At 34.8% G+C, this 23,571-nt stretch overlaps 2 protein-coding genes across 4 annotated transcripts; one reads left to right on the plus strand and one right to left on the minus strand.

The window, feature by feature from the left end:
• Window positions 1–315: 315 nt before the first annotated feature.
• LOC101219107 (hypothetical protein) lies at window positions 316–6,167 on the minus strand. The gene is made up of 8 exons (XM_004147396.3): window positions 5,872–6,167; window positions 4,707–4,862; window positions 4,308–4,391; window positions 2,259–2,348; window positions 2,013–2,156; window positions 1,582–1,689; window positions 921–972; window positions 316–825 (listed from the first exon to the last, which is right to left on the minus strand). Exons 1-8 carry the CDS (start codon window positions 5,968–5,970, stop codon window positions 791–793), a joined length of 768 nt encoding a protein of 255 aa, XP_004147444.1. The 5' UTR covers window positions 5,971–6,167; the 3' UTR covers window positions 316–790.
• A 5,776-nt stretch (window positions 6,168–11,943) lies between these two features.
• Window positions 11,944–22,676, plus strand: LOC101206878. 3 transcript variants are annotated; one of them, XM_031882832.1, is made up of 5 exons: window positions 11,944–12,611; window positions 16,358–16,732; window positions 16,852–17,227; window positions 17,303–21,199; window positions 22,123–22,676. In XM_031882832.1, exons 1-4 carry the CDS (start codon window positions 12,501–12,503, stop codon window positions 21,154–21,156), a joined length of 4,716 nt encoding a protein of 1,571 aa, XP_031738692.1. In that variant the 5' UTR covers window positions 11,944–12,500; the 3' UTR covers window positions 21,157–21,199; window positions 22,123–22,676. The 3 variants fall into 3 exon arrangements, with proteins under 3 accessions (XP_031738692.1, XP_011652262.1, XP_031738691.1); XM_011653960.2 differs by having other exon boundaries at window positions 11,944–12,303; window positions 12,458–12,611; window positions 16,852–21,199; XM_031882831.1 differs by having other exon boundaries at window positions 16,852–21,199.
• The last annotated feature ends 895 nt before the right edge of the window (window positions 22,677–23,571 follow it).

Consider the following 23,571-nt stretch of genomic DNA (forward strand, 5'->3'; position numbering starts at 1 on the left):
ATTTCATCGTTAAGTTTGATGCATGCAACTTTCTCCTTCTATCAGAATTTAACAGTAGTTTAATTTAATTCAAATTATACCTAGATCAAAATAAACAAATTTAGTTTATGTATCCTGATTTAAATCTTATACTTTTAATTGACGTTTTTCAATACTTGCTTTTGAGGTACTTAAACAAACTTCCAGGTGACATATTCAAATATCTATAACTGTTAACAAAATCAAGATTTGTTAATTATACATCAACCTTTTATAATGGAAAAAAAAAATCATAAATATAAGGGTTTAGGGTATCATTGTGTTCCATTTTGAGAGTAATTCCAATGGGTATATACATTGAGAGATTATATTTTATAACAAAATAATGAGTAAAAAACAGTAAATTTACATCAACCTTTTACAGCAAAACAAAAATTTTCAATTTCACCATTTTAAGAGGAAATTTTAGGGAGCTTGAACCCAGAGCAAGGATTACCAGTCACAAGTACTCGGAATTGGAATTGGACCTGAGAAAATAGATTTTCAAGGCTCGAGATCATAGAATCCATCTGGGGCGAGAAACCGTCACGCTGGAGTAAGACTAATTACTCTTGACATGCCAATATCCAAGTTTTCTATATTTACAGCTCTAAAGTTGCATTAGTTAACATAGTAACCAAAATAAGGATGTTAATCAAAGTATCTTTTAACATTCAAATGGTACAAAATAGGGTGTCAATCTGGACAGCTATATAGCTATGCAGCTTAATGCAGAGGATATCCTTGCCTACCATTTGAAAGTGTTTGAAGTTCATTTATGCATGCAGTCTTCTACTACGACTCCATCTGCAAAATTTAATCAAGCTTCAGTGAAAAAAGGCCAAACAAATGCAAAACGGAGGATGATGTAGTGGTTTAACTTTGGGAAAGGTCTAACTCACCTTGTAGACGTATAGCGCAGTTCGCTAGAGCATCGGCATCAGAATTTTGTTTCTTGAAATGGAAATATATGTCATTTACAATTGCAGAACCAGTAAAAGGGTAGGCTAAGGAGTTATGTATTAGTAAGAATGAAATGACAAAATGAGAGAGAATAAGATGATCACATTATTGAATAGCTTACTCTTGAAGAGAATCGAAACAATATCGAAATATTAAAGGCATCAAAGAAGGCTTATTCATTTTCCATGTCTAAAAGAATACCAAAAACTCTGAAAAGCATGCAATTAACTGTGCGACATTGATTAATGCACAATTCCACCATTCTTATCAGTCACAAAACTCGTAAAATTTTAACATATTAGGAAGATGGCCCTGTGAGATTTGAGTCTACTCCTCCAACGTCCATTTCTGGTGTGTTCTCTTCTTTATGACTTGTCTACTATTTAATTTTTTTCAATAAAAGTTCAAGAAACAAAAAAAAAAAAAAAAAGGTGCACGCTCTGCTAAGGTGGATTGGACAAATGCAAAAACTTGTAAAAGAATTGAATACCAAAAAGGGAAAAAACAATACTTCAAAATCTTCAGGAAACACACACACATAAATATATGCTGTTGTATGTTCCTAGGAATATTCAGTCTAAAAGAAGAAAAAAAATGTACCCTAGGGAAATGGCTGATCTCAAATGACACAAACTTATCCTTGAGCTCCTTAGCCACTTTACAAAATTTAGCCATATTTGGGTTTTTGAGCTTCCATAGACCCTGAACCTGTCATAGAAAATCCACGTTCCCTTTTACATCTGACTTGAACACGAGAAAGATTGAAAGCAAGCAGAAAATTTGACAGAAATCATGTATATATAAATCAAACTTGTGATTGTGCGTAGTTTAAGTAGAATTTGACAGAAGTCATGTTTAACAGCTTCCTTGATCTTATCTATCTATATGTGTATACAGCAGGAGATATTCGCAACTGTCAGCTTGAACATTGCAACATTGCGTTCATTTGGAACATACATATAGTTGTGTGGAGAAAAGTTTGTTAGCTGGTACACCTGTCTGTATGTAAAATGCTAATAAAGCTGACAAACCTGCATACAAACAAGCTTAGAGTCTCCTTGGACACGAATGTGTTTAATGCCATTCTTTAGAGCATGTTTCAGTCCTAAAATTACAGCACGATATTCAGCAACATTACATGTAGCAATCCCAACCCCTTCTTGCAACTTACAGACCTATCAAATGAGCAAACTTAAGCTTTAAGCCAAAAAAAAAATAATAATAAATAAATAAAAGTAAAGGCTTTGAGAATGTAGAGAATAATTGAATTTAACAACCGTAGATCCATCGTTAGCACGTAAAACAGCTCCAGCACCTGCTAGCCCAGGATTTCCCTTTGAGGCACCATCAAACTCAAGAAAATAGGTCTGGAAGCAGATATATTCAATTAATAATTTAAAAACCACTGGCAAATTAAGATAAAACTCAGGACAATTGCAGAGCATTGGTAAAAGGAAAGAGTGACAATATAGTCGTACGTTCATGAGGGCATTTTTCTTTGTACCAAACTTCTATTTAAAAGTAAGAAACTTTGAGATATACGTTACTAAAAAAGAATAAAAGAGCAACCTAAGAGCCAAACTCCAAAGTTAGTCTGAACCTCCCACAAAGAGCTACAAAAGATCCTTTCAGCACTCACCATGTCCTCAAGTTGAAACATAGTTCACAATTAGAAAACAGTACATTTTTCGTCTCTAAGTTTTGGATCTAGTTTCTATTTAGTCCTTAGCATTCAAAAGGTTACACGTTTGATCTTTATATTTTGAGTTTGATTCTCATCTAGTCCATAAGTTTCAAAATGTTACGATGTTACCATTGACATTTGAATTTTGTTCCAAAATTAAAATGTAAAACTTTATTTCATAATTACTTTAAATTAATTAATAAACATTGACATCAATGTTTATAAGTGAGTATTTAATGAAAAATTGGAGTTAAAATGTAAAATATTGGGACCAAATTGAAACAAAACTCAAATCTTGACTTTAAAATGTAACATCTTCATACTTACGAACTAAATTGAAACCAAAATCAAAACTGAAGGTTGAAACCAAAATCAAAACTCAAGGACTAAATGTATAACATTTTGGGATCTAAGGACTGAATAGAAACTGGACCAAAACCTAGGAATCAAAAACGTCTTTTTCCTTCAGAATTATTTCACCCTAACCAAATTCCCAGATACCATTTTCAGCCTGTTGTCTCTTCCATCGAATGGAGCCTCAAATCGTCAATAGATAATGTGTTCATAGGATATTATAACAAGTTGAAGATTGATTTCTACTTCTGAACACAAGGTTTGGTGATGAGGATGAGTTGCCGGTTACTGCCAAGGGCTAAACATAACTGAGATGAGATAAATGGAACACCCATCCACACTCAGTTTGGTGGTAATTCATATTGGGGCCAGATTTCCATTCTTCCTTCTGATAACACTACCAAGAGTTGCTGGAAAGTCGACCACTTCAGATGGTCACCATCTAAAAACTTCAGTATGTTGGTGCTTGACAGAATTGTTTTTCATAGTCAATTGTGCCCGTGTTTATAGCGACTTCAAATCATCTAAATTTGCAATAGTAGAAAATTAGGAAACCTGTTCATAATGACCTACAAGGATGAGAATCCACCCATCGACACTTGAAAAAAAAGACTTCTTTTGTAAATGCATGGAAGGAGGTGTTATACCCACCTAGCCTAACTGTTTGGTTTAGCAGACACGAAAAAGTGAAAATAGGTTTCCCAAGTAACTATTTACTAACCTCTAACAGTCCATGGGTTGCATCTTGAGAAAATCTCCCCCACAATGTTCTCATGAAAACGTTCCCAGTTCAATACACTGGAATTTGAACCCATGAAGCCTTATAAACTCCTTAGTAAAGACAAAAGCCTTTTCAGCAACTCTTGGTGAGAAACAAAAAAATTTCGGGCCTCATTAATTCAAAATCCATTGTTTTAACTAGGATTCCCTAGTTACATTGGTCCTTCTTGAGTTGCTCATTAGGAGTCAATTATGTTATCGTTATCCCACGGCTAAATGAGATTACAAAAACTCCAAATTGAAAAAAAATCATTAGTGGGGGAGAAAGTGGAAGTCACCATCTACAGTTCGAGACACAAATTTAAGCAAACAGAGAAGTAAGAACTACAAAATACGCGCACTTGGGTATAGGAAGTAAAAACAATGTACCCTTTTCCCAATCAAATCTGAAGACAGCAAACAACAGCCACATGAATCCTGGGGACACCTTTGACCTTTCTATCGATTACCACAGTGACTCGTGAAAATTTCAACTGAATAATTTTTACTGTGAAACAGACAAACTTACATATTCAGTATTCTCAAGGACTCGTTCTTGTCTCTCAGCTTTCGAGTATTCTTCAGCCATTTTTCCTCTAGTAGCAGATGGTTGCTGAGAAAAATATAAATATGTTTCAAACAAAAGTATCACTAGCAGACTTCACAACCCGACCTCTATGTCATTACAATATACAATTTGTTAAACAACGTTTGGAAATCAAAAAGAAGCATCACCAATCAAGTTTATTAATCATGTCAATTTCATAAATAAACCAAGAAAGATTCCTGTATCAAACTCGTTTAACAAAACGTTTAATGCCTTCAGATACAAAAGCAATGGATTATATTTCTTTTAAGATAAAAGTACAGTAGAATTAGAATAGTTGAAATAATTACATTTTAGAACAAAAAATGCATTGTTTCAAACCTCATAAGGGAAACAAGGAAGTATTTTTCCAAATAGATCCTTGGTCACATTGGCAGCACTTATAGAGTAGGTGGCACTCTGAAGTCCGTGCGCTACAAGATATTCTTCTGCTTCTTTAGATAAGTGATACCCTTTGTAGATCGTTGCATCAGGATCCTAGTAAGATGGAGAAGAAGTGACATCAACCACATATATCCAAGCAAGTAAATAAGTTCAATAACATTTTTCTTTTCCGCTTTACGTTAGAAGGAGGAGCAAGATCCCATCCGTTGCCAATTTGGGCACTATGTCCAAGTACAACATGATGTTGGAAGAAAAGTGGGGTTGGGGCCATGGTAAATAACCCGGCGACAAAGGAGTTCCTAGATTCGACATCCAAGACCTTTACTCATGTTGTAGTGCTATGATAAATCTGAGATGTTTAACTTTAGTATTCATTGATTGTAATTAACCCAAAAAGCCACTAGCCTCACATAATATATCACACCAAAATCTGAAATGCGAACCCTTGTATTCTTAGCCCAACAGACTCTCAACTAAAATTACATAGGATGTCAATGTGGACAGTGACAATGTCCATAACCAGTAGCAACACCAACAGATAAGAAAAATCACAAAATACCTGCAGGAAGAGAAGGACAAACGTTCTATAGTTCACTTAATGTGTGCTTAAGCCAGCTTCCTTGATGAATTTGAAGGGCTAATTTTTTTATCTGAGTTTTGGTACCAAATAAAAACCACTCCTGAAATAATCAAATTTGTAAAGAATTGTCTTCCAAGAATCTCTCTAATATGACTGATTGGAAAGTGGAAAATGGAAATCACTCTAGATTCACTTGAGGGTAACTTGACATGTGTGGAATCACTTCCAGATGCTTGCTATTAAAATCAACATTTAAGGAAAATGTAACCAAACCCAGTTTTAAAATGTGTTAACATTTAAAAATATTTAATTTAAAAAAAAATAAACGTACGTTAAACTTGAATCTCACCATAAGCTCTTTAAAACCAAAGATTCCAAAGCAACCAACTGGGTAGCTTACCAAAAGGGATAAACCCCAAAATCATGCTCCTGATGGGTAGCTTCCGAGTCCCAGATGATACAAATATACAGCACACGTACATAAACACAAGTAAAAGGAAAACAAAAACTTTGAGCACTTACAAAACGTCCAGGATGAGTCAGCAACTCCTTAGCAGTCCTATAAAATCCAAAAACATCCCCTTTGTGTACAACGTAATATGCATCTTTATCTCCCTCCATCTTCAATAAGTAATACCCACATTCAAATGTCAGAAAAGAGAAAGAAGAAGAAAAGAAGTCAATCTGATCGTGGCGTAGAAGTAGAAGATGATAGAACCCAAGCGAATAATAGAGAGAAAGGAAAAAGTTAGCGTAGTGTGAAGAAGTGGAATGAGCGGTAATAGCGGAGAAATTGTGTGCTGACCCGCGAAAGAGGATTTCTGAATATATTCATTATTATTATAGTTTAATTTTAATTATTAGTATTTTGTTTTTTAAAAATACTTTAAAAAGTTGCAAAACTTCCCTTACAAAATTAAAAAGTTTTATACGAAATGACTCTAAGGTTAAAAAGAGTTTTTTTTTTTTTCATTTCCAACTAGACCGTCCTTTAGCTTTCTCATTTATTGTTTTATGCAATCATTTAGCTTTCTACGTTTAAACAATCATTTATTTTTACACGATCGGTTAATTTTTCTTTACTTTTATCAAATAAAAAATATAATATAATTTGGGTTGGGTTGAACCGATTTTTTCAACCTAACCTAAAAAAAATAAAATTTTCAACCAAATCCAACTCATATTTTAAACTAATTCAACTCAACCCATATAAATTAGACGATACAAAAATGACAGAAAAAAAAACACACACACTAGAGTACTATACATACTACTTTCACCGATTATTTGACACGTCATCAAATACTTGCTAATTTATTAAATATTTTTATTGTACCCGTTCTACACAAATTTGAATAAGGGCTTAGATGGCTAAGAACAAATTTAGGTATCATACAAAAATTCCTCACTGCCATGAGCACTAAAACTTCCAAAACAATGACATACCCATGAGCACACAAAAACGGCAGAAGAGCTCAATGAAAAGACACATACACATATGATCTAAAAAGTGAAAACATAAGAAGGAAAGTGAGGTCCCTACAAAAGTGATGATGTTTGAAAGTGAAACTCCATGATTGGCATGAAGTTAGAAGAAGTTTATAATATTAATTGATTGATTAAACTAATCAATTAATTAGTTTATAATAAGAGAGAGAGAGAGAGAATAATAAATGGGAAGGGTCAAAGGTTGACTTGATATGACTTGACATGAGATGACAAAGAGAGAAATTAAATAAAGAATTGAAGAAAAAAGTGAACAAAACTTGTACGAAACAAACAACACATCATTCATTATTCTTCACCTTCTTCCCCTTTCATATGTTAAATGTTGTTGTTGTTGTTATTATTACTTTATTCTTTCTTTTCAAATCTTCCTCATTCCTGTCTTCTCTTTTCATTTTCTACGTGGTGGCCCTCTTCATCTTTCACTTAAATTAATCACTCTTCTTAACTTTTCTTATACATTATTCTATGCTTTCTCTTTCTTTTAACTTAATCACTTTTTTATTAGGTGCAGTGTCAGCAATCATGTTAAGAAGATGATAACGAGTGGCCAAACATAAATAGTACTCAAACTGTGGAATGGTTTTAAAAAGAATGTCCATCCAGGTCACATGATTCATCCTAATAAACACTCAAAATGGAACGATCACCACCGGTATTATTTCAAAACACACGAGTATTACTGTTTAAAATCATTTATATATATATATATATATATGAAAGAGGTTTTAATTAAGATGAAATTTTGTGGAAAAATATCACAATCGTACCAAATACCTAATCGTCTATCATAATCTATCAAATGATATTTTGTTAAATTTGTAATATTTTGGTACTTTTGTTAATTATAAGTCCTGCCATCCATATTGAAAGATGAAATTGTTGAAATTGTTTGTTAAATCAAATTCAAACTCATCATTTTTTTTCTTTCAAAATTATAAATTACCAACTCCATCCCTTTCCAAAATAAACTCCAACAATAATGACACTCAAATTCAAAACAATAACAATTTTAGAATGAAGTGTTTTTTCACATATTTTTGATAAAGCATTGTTAGAAAACGACTTTGGAAAAATGTTAAAACACGAAAGCTATATATGTTTTTAACTTTAAATTTAAGCTTTGGGAGAATTTCATGTGATGTCATAACATTTTAATACATCTTTCTTTTGTATGTTATTTATTTTAGTTTTTTTCCTTTATTTGGAACTAAATAAAATTTAAAAATGACTTCAAAATTACATGAGTTTGAAATTCAAAAAATGCGGTATAAATTTTTTATATCTCGTTTGGAAGAAAATTTGACAACAAATATAGTAACTTAAAGAAAAGCTATCGTTAAACTTTTCTTCTCACATCGAGCACTACTAGTTCTATGCTACTTCAAATAAATTTGCTAAGTTTATTTTATTTGGTAAAGTGATCGTCAAACGCAATTAATTGTGAATTGAATTGACATGTATGTCCATGTAGATTGAGTATGACATCACACATGAATCAATGTTATATTATCTTTTCGTCATGGGTTGCACAATATCTCACAATGCCAAGATTTCATGGATGAGCCTACCCCATGGAAAGTTATGAGACAACAAGAGAAAAGACATGTGTCCCATAAGGGAAAACTTAGTGTCTTAGATTTCATGTCGACCAATAGAGTCAAATAGGTATATAATCAGATAATATAGTAGAGTCGAGTTTAGATTGACACCTTGCAAAACTTCAAGCCCCACAACCAACTTTTAACACTATTAGCGTTACACGTAATTAAAGGTGAGTTTCAAAGAAAGAACACTAATAAATAGTCTCATTTGACAACTCCTAAAACGGAGAGGTAAGTAATAATCTCCAAAGAAAATCTTTAGTTTTTCTCTTTTGTTAGCTAAACTATACATTTGATGTATTAACTTAAACATTATAGTGTGAGTAGGATCAGCACTACATAGGTGCATGTATCTCTCATTGCATCTCATCTTGGAGAATGAGACCATACTAGAGAAGCAGACCCAACATATTTCTTGCACATGGTTCACGTTTTGCTAGCTGATCATGCAAGCCCATCTAATTGATATCAAATAAAGACCTTATTGAGCTTCGTACTTTATCATTGCACAATAGAATTATACGTGTAAGGTGTGCAAATAAGTACTTTTTTTTGTTTTTTAGTATTAAAAAAAGTGTGTGTACATACACACATATATATTAGTGTACAAATTAAAACACAAAATACATGGCTATGTGCAATAAGTAAATGGTGTTAAAAGAGAAGAAAGAGACATTTCACGTTGTGTGTACACACCATGGAATTGAAAATTAGGGGTTTTGGTCATGGTTTCTCTTTTCTTGCACTTATAAGTTGTCTTCGTATCCAATCCGTTCCATTCTTATGATTTTTTTAACACACTTTTAAATGTTTCTTTCTATCCTTTTACACACATAATTCTCTAAAATATTTGATCTTAGTATGCCACGATTAAGGTCGAATTATAAATCAATTTTAATACGAAACAAATTGAAACATACATTATTGTATTAAAAGGTTTCAGGTTTTAAGTTTTAATTTTCGTATGTTGTTTAGTTTAAAAGAAGTGAACATTATTCAATTGATTAAGATGCATTATTGTTTATGAGTACTGTTTTACCATTTAGTTTGGTATGGAAAAAAAACAGTTTGGGTGTTTGATTTAAATTAACATATATGTATAATGTAAACACGATGTAATACTATAAAATATATGCAGTATATGCATGCAAACAATCCAGTTCAATTTGTAATTTTAACTTATAAAAAATGTATTATTTAGCGCTCGGTATGGTTCTTGATTTTCTTTTCAGATCTCAAATCAAAAATTTGTTTTCTTATAATTTTAAACTGAATCAAACCAAAACTTCAAAGAAAACCAAAATTTCATTTTGGTTTTGTTTGATTGTTGTCATTCAATTTAGCTTGGTTGGCTTTGATTAACACTCTTAATATTATCGGCGAAAATCTAAACTTAATTTTTGAATACTAACCGTTAGATGATACTAAGATATGCTTGGACGTTGTAAAAGATATTTGTAATGAATGTGAGTTCAATATCTCGAAATAGGTAAAAAGAAACAATTATGTTTGGGATATGTCACTATTTAGTTGGTGGGCATTTTTGCTATTAAATCTAGGTTTGGCAGTTTGGTACCTCAAATATGGAATATGTGTTAAAGTAGCCAAATGTATGATCTAAATGCACCCATTAGGGCATATTTATTTGTTGAGAATCGATATAACATAAATCTTCATATGACCGTAAATATAAATGCTACACACCTTTAAATAATATTGTTTTTTTTTGGAGAAAAATCTTAATTGTCTAACTTCGTTTAGATTCGAGAAAGTTGAACAAGTTATTTTAATCTATTTATTTTGATTGAAACGAGAAATATTTGAAATAAATGTATTTATAAGCAAGTTAGAATTTTTACTAATATAATCTTTTATCTACGAATGTGTTAATTAAGAATTAGAAAACGATGAATTCAACTATATAATTTACTTTGAAATCAGGAAATATCTAATCATTTTAGTCGCATGAATTTTTACTTAGAAATATCATTTAAAACCATTTTGAATTTCAAAATCATTCTATGCGATAACAAACAACACAATTCATTTAGAGGATGATGAAGGTTGAAATGCTTAGGTGCTCCTACCGACCCAAGCCGTATCTTAAAAAAAATAGAATTGATTTAAAATTTATTATGAATTGAAGTTTCAAATAGAGAGCCTAAATAATCCTTTTTCATTTGCAACATTTTTTTTTGTAGAGATACTCATCAAAATAAAAGAAAAAAGTCGAATGAGTTTTGTTATATTTTATAAATACTTTTAATATTTTTTAATATTTTGATATTTATAAAAATAATGTCCCTATTAATTTACAATTAGAAATGAAGGTTTGTTTTTTCCTTGTTAGAAATAAAAGGGGAGAAAACATTTGGCTGTTATTTCTATATAAATTGGTTACAAATTATACGAAATTAAATATTAAATATTAAAATTTTATATTTATTTGTTAATTTCTTATCTGTTTAAAACAAATAATGAATAAACTAAAAACAAATTCTTATCCTCCATGTGCAGTTGTTTTTGTTAATTGTTGCTGCTTTCTTTTTAATTTGCTTACTTGTTTTATTCAACAATAGATTAAAACAAACCTTTTTGTTTTCTCTTGGCCATTAAGGAAACAAGTTGAAACAATAAATAAAATGCAACAATAAACTAATTATATTCTTATCCAAATCAATATATTTATCTTCAAATTAAAATTTTTCATGCACAAATATGAACAATTTTAAATTTCAAATTCTCTGTTAAATTTACATGTCCAATAGTTGAGGTCGAGAAAAATGTTGGAGGTTTTAATTTTAAGGATTTGTAAGATGAAATAATAAATAAAAACAGATTGTGAACTTTTATGAAAAGATTAAATAAATTAAAATTTTAGATTAATCATTCCAATACTTAGTATTTATATTATATTAAATTAGTAATATATTTTTATTATTGATTTTGTTATTCATTTATTGTAAATGATAAATGCAACTTTTATATAAATTTATTTATATTAGAAAAAAAAAAGGTTAAATCGTCAAAATTAATGGAAGTGTAGTAGAGAGTAATACGGACAACTTATGGAACTATAAAGTTAGAACTACATGTGCATATATACTATATGTAAATCTAAACTTGAATTTAAAAAATTGGATAGTTAGAATAAAAATTGGTTCGAAACACCCAAATTTAGGAGTAGAAAAAGGAAAAAAAGAAAAAAAAAGAAAAAGAATTGCAAATATTAATTATAAAAGAGGAAAAAGTGAAAAAAAGAAAAGAAATATTAGGGGATAGCATATATACTATACACATGACTTGCGTAGAGGCTACGACATATCGGTACCTACAAACGACATGATTCCCATTGACCCACTCCGAGACAAAAATGAAATTAAAATTAAATTTTAGTTTATTTTTTGTAATTGTTGAAGAGAAGAGAAGAGGCTAAAACGACGTCGTTGGGATTGGTATTGTCCTTTTCAACCACTCCCTCGACTCTCTGCAAAAAATTTGGCCCCAAGCCCACGTATTCGCTCTCATTCGCCATTTTCGTCTTCTCAAATCCCATCTCTCTCTCCAAATCTCTCACGGCGAGTTCTTCGCTCAAAATCTTCGGAACCCATTTCTTCTTTTTACTCCTTTTCCCCCATAATTTCATTCCTTTCATCATTTCGATTTCTCTTCCTTTTACTGCCAACACAATTCCCACCTCAATTCCACCAAAATCCCTAGTTTAGTTTCCCCCAATCACAATCACAATCACAATCCCAATCCCAATCCCCATCTCCTTTCCCCTTTATTCATGTCTTCCTCTTCTTTTTCTGCTTACTTCAACAACGCCCATCTCTGATTTCAGGTTTCTTCATACCCTCTTTGTCAAATCCCCAATTTCTGAATTTTGCTGCCCCCCTTTTTCGTTTTTTCATTTCGTTTTGCTTTTTCTTTTTTATTATTATTTTTGGTTGTGTTGGGGGTTGGGATTTGATCTGAATTGATGATTCTTTTCGAAGAGGAAAGTGGTCTTTATTCAAGATTCAAGGAAAATGGAGGGATATGCATGGGTCTGGAGGTGAGAGGTGGAAACAGAGGCGGCACATGTGGCCGGTCCATTCTAATTCCACAGCTGTAGCTTCCGAATTATCCGCCCCAGATTTCTTTCTCAAAGTATTGCGAGTTTTACGTTTGTTTTACCCTGATTTTTCCTTTTCTTTTCTGCATTTAACTTCTTAATTTATTATTAATAATAACTTTGTATCTTCTGCTGTATTTTGCTGTGTTTTGTTTCTTTTTTTCTTCTACCCATGAAGAATTTGATCTTGTTTGTTGGGCATCCGAATCACTGCAGGATTGTGCTATATCCTTTCGGGGATTAAGATTATACTGGCATGTGAATCTGATATGGTTTTGTTAATACTATCCTCGTTAAGGTTTTTAGATGATAACTGAATCGTTTTTCTTTTGGTTGCTCTACCCACCTTCTTTCATTTTGTTTGTTTTCAATTTTCCATTGGCTTCCCGTCTGCCCATTACCATTTTAGTTTAATTTCTTGATCTAATCTCTTGAAAGTTGAATTTAGTATCAGACTGTTAGTGAGAATTTTCCATAACCACGTAGCTACTTATTGCTCTAGTGTTGCTCTTCCTCCTCACTGGGATGTGTTACTTCTTGGCGATTGAAAAGGGTCTAGTTTCATTTAGAATGGAAGAAACTAGAATGAGGGGGAGGTTACATTTTCTGCTGTTTATAATTGTAATTGATTTTCCTTAAGATCCCTACCAAAGTATGATTTACGGGAATTTTATTGGCCAATTATTGCTGGGAGCCTGGGAATTTAACAAAGGGGCTAAGAAAATTTGGTGGAGTGCTGTCTGTGTAGAGTTAAGATCTATAAGAGAAGGGTGGTATGGGATTTAGATGTGCAGCTCTTATCAGGTAAGTTATGTTGGTGAACCACTTTGGGGTTTTGCAAACAATTGTTCTGAAGGGGAAATGCTTCTACTGAAAACTCTTTTATGGAGGCAAAGCTAGGCAGTAGACCTTCTTTTTCTTTGAGCAGCCTTTTAATGGGAAAGATGGTACATGAGAGGAATTTGAACGGGAATGGTTTATAGTTTGTAAGGATAGGTCATAGGTGGGGTGGGAACAAAGGTTTTTTTTTTTATATCCATGAGTGTTTGGGCTAGCTTCACACATCTCAACTAATCTCCCGAGACAACCCACATAACTCTACAACATTTGGGTGTTAGGAAAACTCTCGAAAATTAATTCCTAGGAGGATGGCCCCATGAATTGAACCCTTGACTTCAGCCATTTTATTGAGACTAATTCTCCTTTTTACCACTAGGCCAACTCATGTTGGTTGCCAAGGGAACAAATGTTTCAATTGTCTCACTCCCTAAGCTCCAACAAAACAGAAAAGGTTACTTTTATCAATGTGATCATGTTTCCATCTCCAAATTTATAGGGAATGAGATGCAACCTAGCCAACTAGTTTGCTTAGGATTTTGTCTAGATTGATTTCAGTTAAAATAAGTGGACTTACAAGTTGGTCATGATTCTGCAAAACTAATTTAGATGTACTGGAACCAACTCCAACCTGTTATTTATAGGATATTGTTTTTCCACTTTTTATAAAATTATTTATGCATCTCTATGATTCCATGTAGTGGCTATTGCAACCTTTATAATATAACTTTAAACAATTTTTTTTCACTAAATGTTGACAAATCTGTTCTTAGACTATTTTATTATATTATTATTTATTGGAGCGCTCTAAGTGTCTTAGTGCATCTTGATTAGTCTCCTGGGTTTCGATTAGGATTGCCATTTACTTGGGATATTAATTATCTTAAGAGCTGCTCAATATAGAATGATGGGTAGGATGAATTAAATTTTGTTAAATTTGGCATTGAGATTACTATTTGCAATTTTGTTGACGAAACTAGATAACTAAATTCAAAAGGGTTTGTTTGTTTCACTTAGGGGTGATCATCGGTCGGTTAAAGTCGGTTTTTTTTGACAAAACCGACCATACTCGGTTTAGTGAAGTGCCAAACCGACATCGATGAGTATGGGTTGGTCGGTCGGGTCAATTTAGCACTTCAAAAATATTTTTTTGGAAATTCTCGATTTGAAGCTTTCTGAAACCGACCCCTCTCGTTTTCTGACCGACCAGCCTTGGTTTGGTCGGTCGGCTCGGTTTTTTGGTCTATCATGCTCACCCCTAGTTTGACTTGTGGTTACCAAAATAGCAAACACACAAGTTTGTAGTGTGTGGGTATAAGAAGCCTAGGTTTATATACACAATATTTTGATTGTACCTTATAATGGATAATAGAAAAGCAAGTTTGTGTAACTAGTTTGCACTATGAAAGGAAGAGTGTATGTCTTTGTAACATGGGTTTTTGTAGTTCATGGGATTTTCAAACTTTTAACTTGGGAGTCGGGATAAGTAAACACCTTTACCAAACATACACTTAGATGCAGTCTCTTAATCTTAGGTAATACATATCCAACCCATGGGCTGAACATGTTCTTAAAAGAAAAACTGTCTTTTGATCATTATTTTCATTAAACAATATTGGAAACGATCAATTTCAATTATTTGAACTAACCCAACCTTAATATTATTTGAATGGATTGGGTTTTTTATCTTACTTTGTCATTTGAATTGAACATAGTTGCATTCAAAGTATTGGGGTTAGTTCGTGGTGACTCTTAACTTGAGCCATGAAATCTCTTGGAGATGGTGACATGCTTTTCATATAATGAGCTTTGTGGAATAGCAGGAATTGATGGATCCACGAACAGGCAGTGCAAGATTCATGATATCTACTTGAATGAATCAAAAAGTACAGATATGATGGAGAAGACGAGCTTCAAAGTGCATCAGATTGTATTTATTGTTCATTCTCTGTTGATATTGGTTCCTCTCACATTTGATACTAATGCTTCTGTTAGATAAGACCTAAGTTGAGCTGGTGTTGGGATGGCAATTGAAAACATCAAAAGCAATTTGATGGCAACGTCAAGATGCAAAATTCTGCAGGTGATAGGCTTAGAAATTGCTGAACCTTAAAGAAAGGAATTACTTTAGCCCAGGCTCAAATTGTTTCTGTGGTGCTTGAATGGGATTTCTATCACTATTTGAAGTTGCAAGGCGAGGATGAACTGGAGGAGTTGCAACTGATCATCTGAGAAATCAAAGAAGTCAACAAAAGGGTCAGAATTGTTACAGTCTCTTTGATGTGCCAGAAAGGGAATGGGTCTACCTATGAGCTTGCTAAGAGTGCTGCTAGTAGTTACATGAGTTAAAGTGGGTTGAAAGAAGCCCTACTTAGGTTCATGGAGTTGCTTTTAGGAGATTATCTTAGCTTTGTTTTGTTTCCTATGTTCAAAAAGGAAAAAAATCCTACTCTTCCATAGAAGTTGAATTCTTGTATTGGTGAATTGTTGTTGTCGCTCAATTTTCTTGTAGAATTTGAATTTCTTGCTAATATCTCAAATCCATATGCTTTGATATAATGCTGCCATAGTTTAAATGCAGTCTTATATTGGTCTGATAGTGATGTTTGCATTAACTGTTCATGCTCATGAAATCTACAATATTTACATTGCGATTAAATAACCCTGTAGAACCTTTTATTTTCAGTGTTAAACTATCATTTTTGGTTGCACTTAATGGTTGTGTGTTTGTGTTATATTATAGGCACAGTTTCTGTGATGGACTTATATATATGCCAATGCTTTTTGACTATTATGTTCAAAACTTGGTTGGATTTTTTGTTATGTTAAGCTTAATTTAGCTTAACTTGTGGGGGGTTCACGTGAACTGCATTCATATACATTTTACATGGTCTGCTTATTTTATATATTGGACTTATACTAAAGAGGGTTTTGACTGTTGTAGGATGGACGCAAAATCCACGTTGGTGATTGTGCTCTTTTCAAGCCACCTCTAGATTCTCCTCCTTTTATTGGAATTATACGTTCGCTGAAGTCAGACAAGGAGACTAATAATTTAAGGTTAGATGTGAATTGGCTTTACCGACCTGCTGATGTGAAGCTCCCAAAAGGATTATCATTAGATGCTGCACCAAATGAGATCTTTTACTCATTTCATAAAGATGAGATACCTGCCGCATCGTTGCTTCATCCGTGTAAAGTTGCATTCCTCCGCAAAGGTGTTGAACTCCCATCAAGCATTTCCTCATTTGTGTGCAGAAGAGTGTATGATACTGACAACAAGTGTTTATGGTGGTTAACTGATAGAGATTATATTAATGTGAGTATATCAGGTCTTCTCTTTCAACTCACAGCCATAGAGAAGTTTCTTTCCATTCTTTTATTGATTTTTCTAGTAATATTAACACAAATACCAACTCAATCAAATTTTAATTGCAGGAACGTCAAGAAGAAGTAGATCAATTATTAGAAAAGACAAGGCTAGAAATGCATGGGGTGGTGCAGTCTGGAGGCCGTTCACCAAAGCCCTTGAATGGTTCAATTCCAGCCGTGCAGCCAAAATCTGGTTCAGAAAATATATCAAATAGTCCCTTTCTCACTTCTCACGTTAAAAGCAAGAAAAGGGAACGAGGTGATCAGGGGTCTGAACCCACCAAGAGAGAGCGGTTATTTAAAGTAGAAGAGGGGGAATTTGGTCAATTTAGATTAGAAAGTACACTAAAGAATGAGATCGCAAAAATTACTGATAAAGGAGGACTTACTGACTTTGAGGGGGTTGAAAAATTTGTCAAACTTATACAACCTGACAGTTCTGGTAAGAAAATAGACTTGGCTGATCGAGTGATGCTTGCTGATGTTATAGCAGTCACTGATAGGTTTGATTGTTTAGGATGGTTTTTGCAGCTCAGGGGTTTACCTGTATTAGATGAATGGCTTCAAGAAGTTCACAAGGGAAAAATTTGTGATGGTAATGGCATGAAAGGAAGTGATAAAACTGTTGAGGATTTTCTTTTGGCTCTACTTCGTGCTCTGGACAAACTTCCTGTGAATCTCAATGCTCTTCAGACTTGTAATGTAGGCAAGTCTGTGAATCATTTACGTAGTCATAAGAATTCTGAAATTCAGAAGAAAGCAAGGAGTTTGGTTGATACTTGGAAGAAACGTGTGGAAGCTGAGATGGATGTTAATGATGCAAAGTCTGAATCTAGTCGCGGTGTCTCGTGGCCTTCTAAATCTGCGCCTTTAGAAGTTTCTCAAGCTGGGAGCAGAAAAGCTGGGGGGTCTGGTGACGATGGTTTAAAGAGCTCTACACATTCTAACATGTTTAAACATTCTCAAGCTAAATTTGGTCCCGCTGAAATGGTTGGCAAATCATCTGCATCGCCAAACAGCATGAAGTCTTCTTCAACCATGGGTGCTTCATCAAAGGATTATAACTTTAAAACACTAATTGTGGGAAATTCGGATCTTCCCTTGACTCCTATAAAGGAGGAAAGGAGCAGTGGTTCAAGTCAGTCCCAAAACAACAGTCAGTCTAGTGATCATGCAAAAACTGTGGCATCTTCATGCAAAGAAGACACTAGGAGTTCAAATTCTGGTTCAGGAAGTGTTAGCAAAGTTTCTAGTGGTGCTTCTCGCCATCGGAAATCTAGCAATGGTATTCATCTGAATACTCACACTGGAACACAGAAAATATCGGGGTCTGGAAAACTTAATGCTGTAAATAAGAGTTTGACTACTGAGAAGACCTCTACTGCATCACATGAGAAGTCTCCAGATGTGTCACTTGAACATGGATATAGTCGACTTGTTGTGAAGTTGCCGAACACCTGCAAAAGTCCAGTTGGAACTACTAGGCTCGTGACTGAAGATCAAGTTGTTTCATGTCACAAAGGATCTCTGCATGATGAGGTAGGTGATAACCGTGAAAAGAAAGCTAAAGGCAGAAGTGATTTGCATGGGGCTAGTTTTGCAACTGAAGCGCACTCAGACCAATGCCATAAGAAAGATCAATTTCTCGGCTCAGAGGAGGGTAAAGAGGTAGCTACCAGCAATGAACGATGCAGGCTTGCTGAAGCTGGTGAAGGGCAATCCGATACCACTGCTTCATTGACTGGAATTATATCTAGGCCGGGAAAAACTTTTGACACTTCTCTAAGCTCCATAAATGCCTTGATTGAAAGCTGTGTTAAATTTTCCGAGTCTAATGCATCACCATCACCGGGGGATGTTCTAGGGATGAATCTTCTTGCTAGTGTGGCTACTGGGGAAATATCTAAATCTAACAATGTGTCTCCCTTGGATTCTCCTCAGGAACAATCACCTACAGCTGAAGAATCTTCTGCTGGCAATGATGGACAATCGAAACTTTTGCCTGAAGAGAACAAATGTGAAGAAGTTAATGCTAATGGTGGGGCCGGGGGTCAGTCATCTTCTGATCCTCTTGGCAGCAATAACATGTTGCATGATAGAAATGGATCTCATCCTGTCTCGACCAGTGCTGACTCTTCTAGAGATGGAAGAGCTGTTGCATTTGGTTGTTCAGGAGACAGTATTAAGCCATCTAATGCTCAGCAAAACATGAAGAGGACACCTTCACAGTGTGATTTAAAACCTGATGCTGAAGCATGCAATGCCTCCATAGCTAGTGCGGAAGAAGGTAACGCAGAGACTGAGGAGACAAATCAGCGTTCTGATCAGAATGAACTAGGGCAACCAAGGCTCCTTAAAGGGGAAGGTAGTAGTTTACCTGACTCATTATTGGAAGAGGGTGCCCAACTCTGTGAAAATGAAAAAGTGGATCAAACCGATGGCAGAATGGCAGATAATGCAGTGGTTTTGAAATCAGAAGTAACTACTGCAACCCTTGAAGTGGATAAGCAAGTGGATGAAAAGCCATCTTGTTTATCTTCGCAACTGTGTGGCGGTGATGTTCAGACTCACGGAAACTTAAACAGTGGCTGCGGCGAAGAGAAACTGTCTTCTACACCTGAAACTCATGCAAACACTCAGGACGGAAAGACTGAGACTGCTGTGATGTTTCCTGATGCAAATTCTTTTGATGCAGAATTTAAGGATAAAATATCAAATATTGTGAATTCAGAAAATCATGTTAATCAGGGCTCTCTGTCAGATCGGAAAGATGATCGTGCAGCAGAGGACTTCGGAAGAACAGATGGCATTAATAATTGTTGTGGTAGGGTTTCTACGCACGGGGAATCTCCCTCCATGCCCTTACCAGAAAATGATCAGGGTGAGAAATTAAGTATAGATGTTCCTGAGTTGACTGGAACCAAAGACCATGTCACTTGTGCAAATTCTTCATTTTCTGCTCCAAGGTCAGATTCAGTGGTAAAGCTGGACTTTGATCTAAACGAAGGTTGTTCTGCTGATGAAGGGACACAAGATGAGATTATTGGAAGTTCCTCTTCTGTTCAGCTGCCCGTTATCCCATCTTTCTCAATCCCTTCAGCATCTGAAAGCTTCCCTGTTTCAATTACTGTGGCTTCTGCTGCAAAAGGATCAGTTGTTCCACCAACGAACTCCCTAGCAAACAAAGTTGAACTTGGATGGAAGGGTTCAGCTGCTACAAGTGCTTTTCGCCGGGCAGAACCACGAAAAAATCTTGAAATGCCACTCAGTTTGAGTGATGTACCTCTTGTTACCACCACTAGCAAGGAGGGGCGCCAACCTTTGGACTTCGACCTGAATGTGCCAGACCAGAAACTCCTAGAAGAAGTTACTTTGTCAAATTTACCACAGAAAGAAAGTGTTGAATCTGGGCCTTCTGATCGAGGTGGTGGACTCGATCTTGATTTGAATAAAGTTGACGAAAGTCATGATGTGGGCCCATGTTCTGTGAGCAAGAGTAGGTTGGAGCTCCCCATGTCAAGTAGGCCTTTTGTGTCTGGTGGATTAGGGAATTGTGGATTCAGTGTCTCCAGAAACTTTGATTTGAACAATGGTCCTTCACTTGATGAAATGGGGGCAGAAACAGTACCTCCTGGTCAGCAGAATAAAAGCTACATGCCATTTTCATCACTTCTCCCTGGAATGAAGGTGAATTCTGGAGAAATTGGGAACTTCTACTCTTGGTTTCCTCAGGGGAACACATATTCAGCATTAACAGCAATCCCATCAGTCTTGCCAGGTAGAGGAGAACAAAGTTATGTTCCTGCTGCTGTTTCTCAGAGAGTATTTGCTCCTCCAACAGGCACTGGCTTTGCTGCTGAAATTTATCGTGCACCAGTGCTTTCTTCCTCTCCTGCTTTGGCATTCCCACCTGCTAACTCCTTTACTTATTCTGGGTTCCCCTTCGAAACTAGTTTTCCTATACAATCAAACGCATATTCAGGTTGCTCAACATCGTACATGGATTCATCGTCTGGCTGTTCTCCTGGATTCCCTACCATTACTTCTCATTTATTAGGACCGGCTGGGGTAGCCCCTACCCCTTATTCAAGGCCTTTCATCATGAGCTATCCTAGTGGCAGTGGTACTGTTGGTCCTGAGATTGGAAAATGGGGAAGCCAGGGTTTGGATCTTAATGCAGGTCATGGGATTATAGATAAAGAAAGAATTGATGAAAAATTGCCTACAGGATTGAGACAACTTTCAGCTCCCAGTTCGCAACCTTTTGCTGATGAGCAGTTCAAGATGTTTCCGATAGGTGGTACACACAAGAGAAAAGAACCTGACAGTGGCTTAGATGGTGCCGATAGGTTTAACTACAAACACCAATGAGTGAGGGCAGTAGCATTACCTTGTGGTCACCAACCAAGTCCTGGTGAGCTTACTCTTCCCATTCCATCGTTACTAGTGTCAAAAGATGCTAATTATACTGAAGTTATTACTCTGGATATTGTGACTGGATATACTTTGACACATTGTTTTAAGTTTTTAATGAACGTGACTATTCTTAAATTTGTATCTTTTTCCCACTCTTTAAAGCTCTAATAATGTGGAATTGTTTTACCTCTTTTTTGTGTGTGTTTGAAGTTGCATTCGTGTAGGAACAGTTTACTTGCTGTTTTTGTTTTTGTTTTTTTGTTTTAATTCTTCAGAGGTAGGTGTTCTTTTCCTTTCTTTTTTTGTAGTTATGATATTTCCATGTATACTACAGTTGAAGTTTTCAGCAAAAAATGTATATTACAGTTGAAGTGGTTTTCTGTGCCCCCATTGGGTTTTTGCTGTATATTTATGTATTTTGATCAAACTTTGTTACCTAACCATGCCACATAACTTTCCGTATTTTCCAGTTTTCTAAACTTCAAACTTGTTTTCAAAATAGAGAATTAGAAACAACTGAGTGAAATCAGTCTGCTAGTTGGGCTTTTGTTGGGTATCCGATGACGATGATTAGATATCAAAAGAACATGTAGGTATTTCAGTATGCATTTCCATAAACTTCGCCTTTTCTAAATATCCAAGTACTTGTCCAAGTCTATTTGTAGACATCAATTTTGCTTTTGTTATGAAAAAGGCAATTTATAACCTCTTTTATTGAGTATCTGTCTCGAATACTAACCCCTAAAAGTATAAAAGAATGCGTACTTTTATTTAATCTTACCTATCTTCCACTTGAGAAAAGGATGGTGGGTGTTTGATAATTTCTGCGTTCATTCCTTTTTTCTTTTTAGATCTTTGTTTCTTTTGCTTTCTTTCTCCTCTTTACTAATATTAAACCTTTCTCTATGGCTCTTTTGACAGGCCAAAGAATTACAGACCGAGAAAAAAGACAGTTTTTACAAGCAATAGTGGAGCAAATAATCAAGAACTGCTTATGAAAGGACTCGTACTGTTCCCTCACAAATGTTGCAGCAACATCACTGGTTTCCAGGCAGGTCTGACATTCTTCTCTCTGGTGGACACATTTCGACAGATTCGTTTCACTGAAGCAGACAAGGTTTCATTTGTAAATATCTAACTTAATAGAAGCATAAGGAAGTCGCTGTCTAGAAAGCTGACGAATGGTGTGTCCAGTATGTGGATGGTTTCCTATCCATTCGATACACTCTCAAGCCAAACCCTTTCTCAATCCTCATCTTTCACCCTTCGGAACAGAACTGGAATGTAAGGACTTTTTTTTCGAGGTTGTGGCCGGCCTTTGTCAATGATACTCAAGCTGTGTTCTTTCCCTTACATATGTAGTTATTACTTCATTCTTACTGTTAGGTTCTTTTTACACTCTTTTTTTTATTGATAGTAATACACAGGGCCTCTTTTCTCCCTTGGTCATGAACTGTTTTTCTCTCAGTTTTTTACTTTACAAGTCGATAACGAAATCAGAATCCTCCCCTCCCCCCCCCTCAACTTGAAGCCATCATCTTATTTTGTGACATTGTGGAGTCATGAATTCATCAGCTATAACTAGTATCTTTCCGTGAAGAACAATGCCTTACTAGGAGAATACAAAAGTTCTTCACTGTCTTAATTTTGTACATTGCAAATCTTTGATATTTTAACCGTCAATGGCATTCCAAGGTTTAGGATTCTACCACTTTCTATGACAAATTTCCATTTGTCCCATGTGTGTAAAAGAGGTTTGAGATTTGTTTTGATTGATGATTTGGATGATGAACCTTGTTTCTTCTCGAATTGTAATAAGCCCTTTTAGACTTTACATGTGAAATGGGCCATATGGTTCAACTATAGGAAAGCGAAAACTTGTTAGAATTCTCTCATTTCTACCTTTAGATTTTTCTGCTTCAGAATTTGAGTTCTAATGTTGCCGATAAATTAGGCTGATTTTATTGTGTGTGCCCCACAAATCACATGGAATTCGTTTAGGTCTTTATTTCACAACACGTGTCCGAATCACACGTTGCATGATTGAAATTCTAATATTTCGTAGTTATCTGAAAGCATTGAGATTATAGTTGTCAATGGCATGTTAACTCAAACTTTTTTATAATATCGAATCCATTCATGTATTTAAGAAAATTTATAAACTAATTGAGTTATGGTCAAGTCTAGTGGGTGTTAAAACATTTTTAGTAATCATAGATTATCATGCCAATTAAGAATTGTAAACCTCCTTGTCACTAATACATATCGGTAGTTAAGTTATGTCCGTTTTGGCATGTTAAATTAAACTATATTATGCATTTTTATTGGTACGAGAGGTCACGTAAGTTTAAGTTATGTAGCTAAATTAAA

This window comes from Cucumis sativus, chromosome 3, assembly GCF_000004075.3.
Source record: "Cucumis sativus cultivar 9930 chromosome 3, Cucumber_9930_V3, whole genome shotgun sequence".
Lineage (NCBI taxonomy): Eukaryota > Viridiplantae > Streptophyta > Magnoliopsida > Cucurbitales > Cucurbitaceae > Cucumis > Cucumis sativus.

Bases quoted from the DNA above. Each gene is read 5' to 3' on its own strand.
- LOC101206878 (XM_031882831.1), top strand. From the start codon at position 12,501: ATGCATGGGTCTGGAGGTGAGAGGTGGAAACAGAGGCGGCACATGTGG. The intron at 12,612-16,357 runs GTATTGCGAGTT...TGACTGTTGTAG, and splicing joins CCCCAGATTTCTTTCTCAAA to GATGGACGCAAAATCCACGT. The intron at 16,733-16,851 runs GTGAGTATATCA...TTTTAATTGCAG, and splicing joins CTGATAGAGATTATATTAAT to GAACGTCAAGAAGAAGTAGA.
- LOC101219107 (XM_004147396.3), bottom strand. From the start codon at position 5,970: ATGGAGGGAGATAAAGATGCATATTACGTTGTACACAAAGGGGATGTT. The intron at 4,392-4,706 runs GTTTGAAACAAT...TATTTTTCTCAG, and splicing joins TTCCTTGTTTCCCTTATGAG to CAACCATCTGCTACTAGAGG. The intron at 2,349-4,307 runs GTAAGTTTGTCT...ATCTGCTTCCAG, and splicing joins TCCTTGAGAATACTGAATAT to ACCTATTTTCTTGAGTTTGA.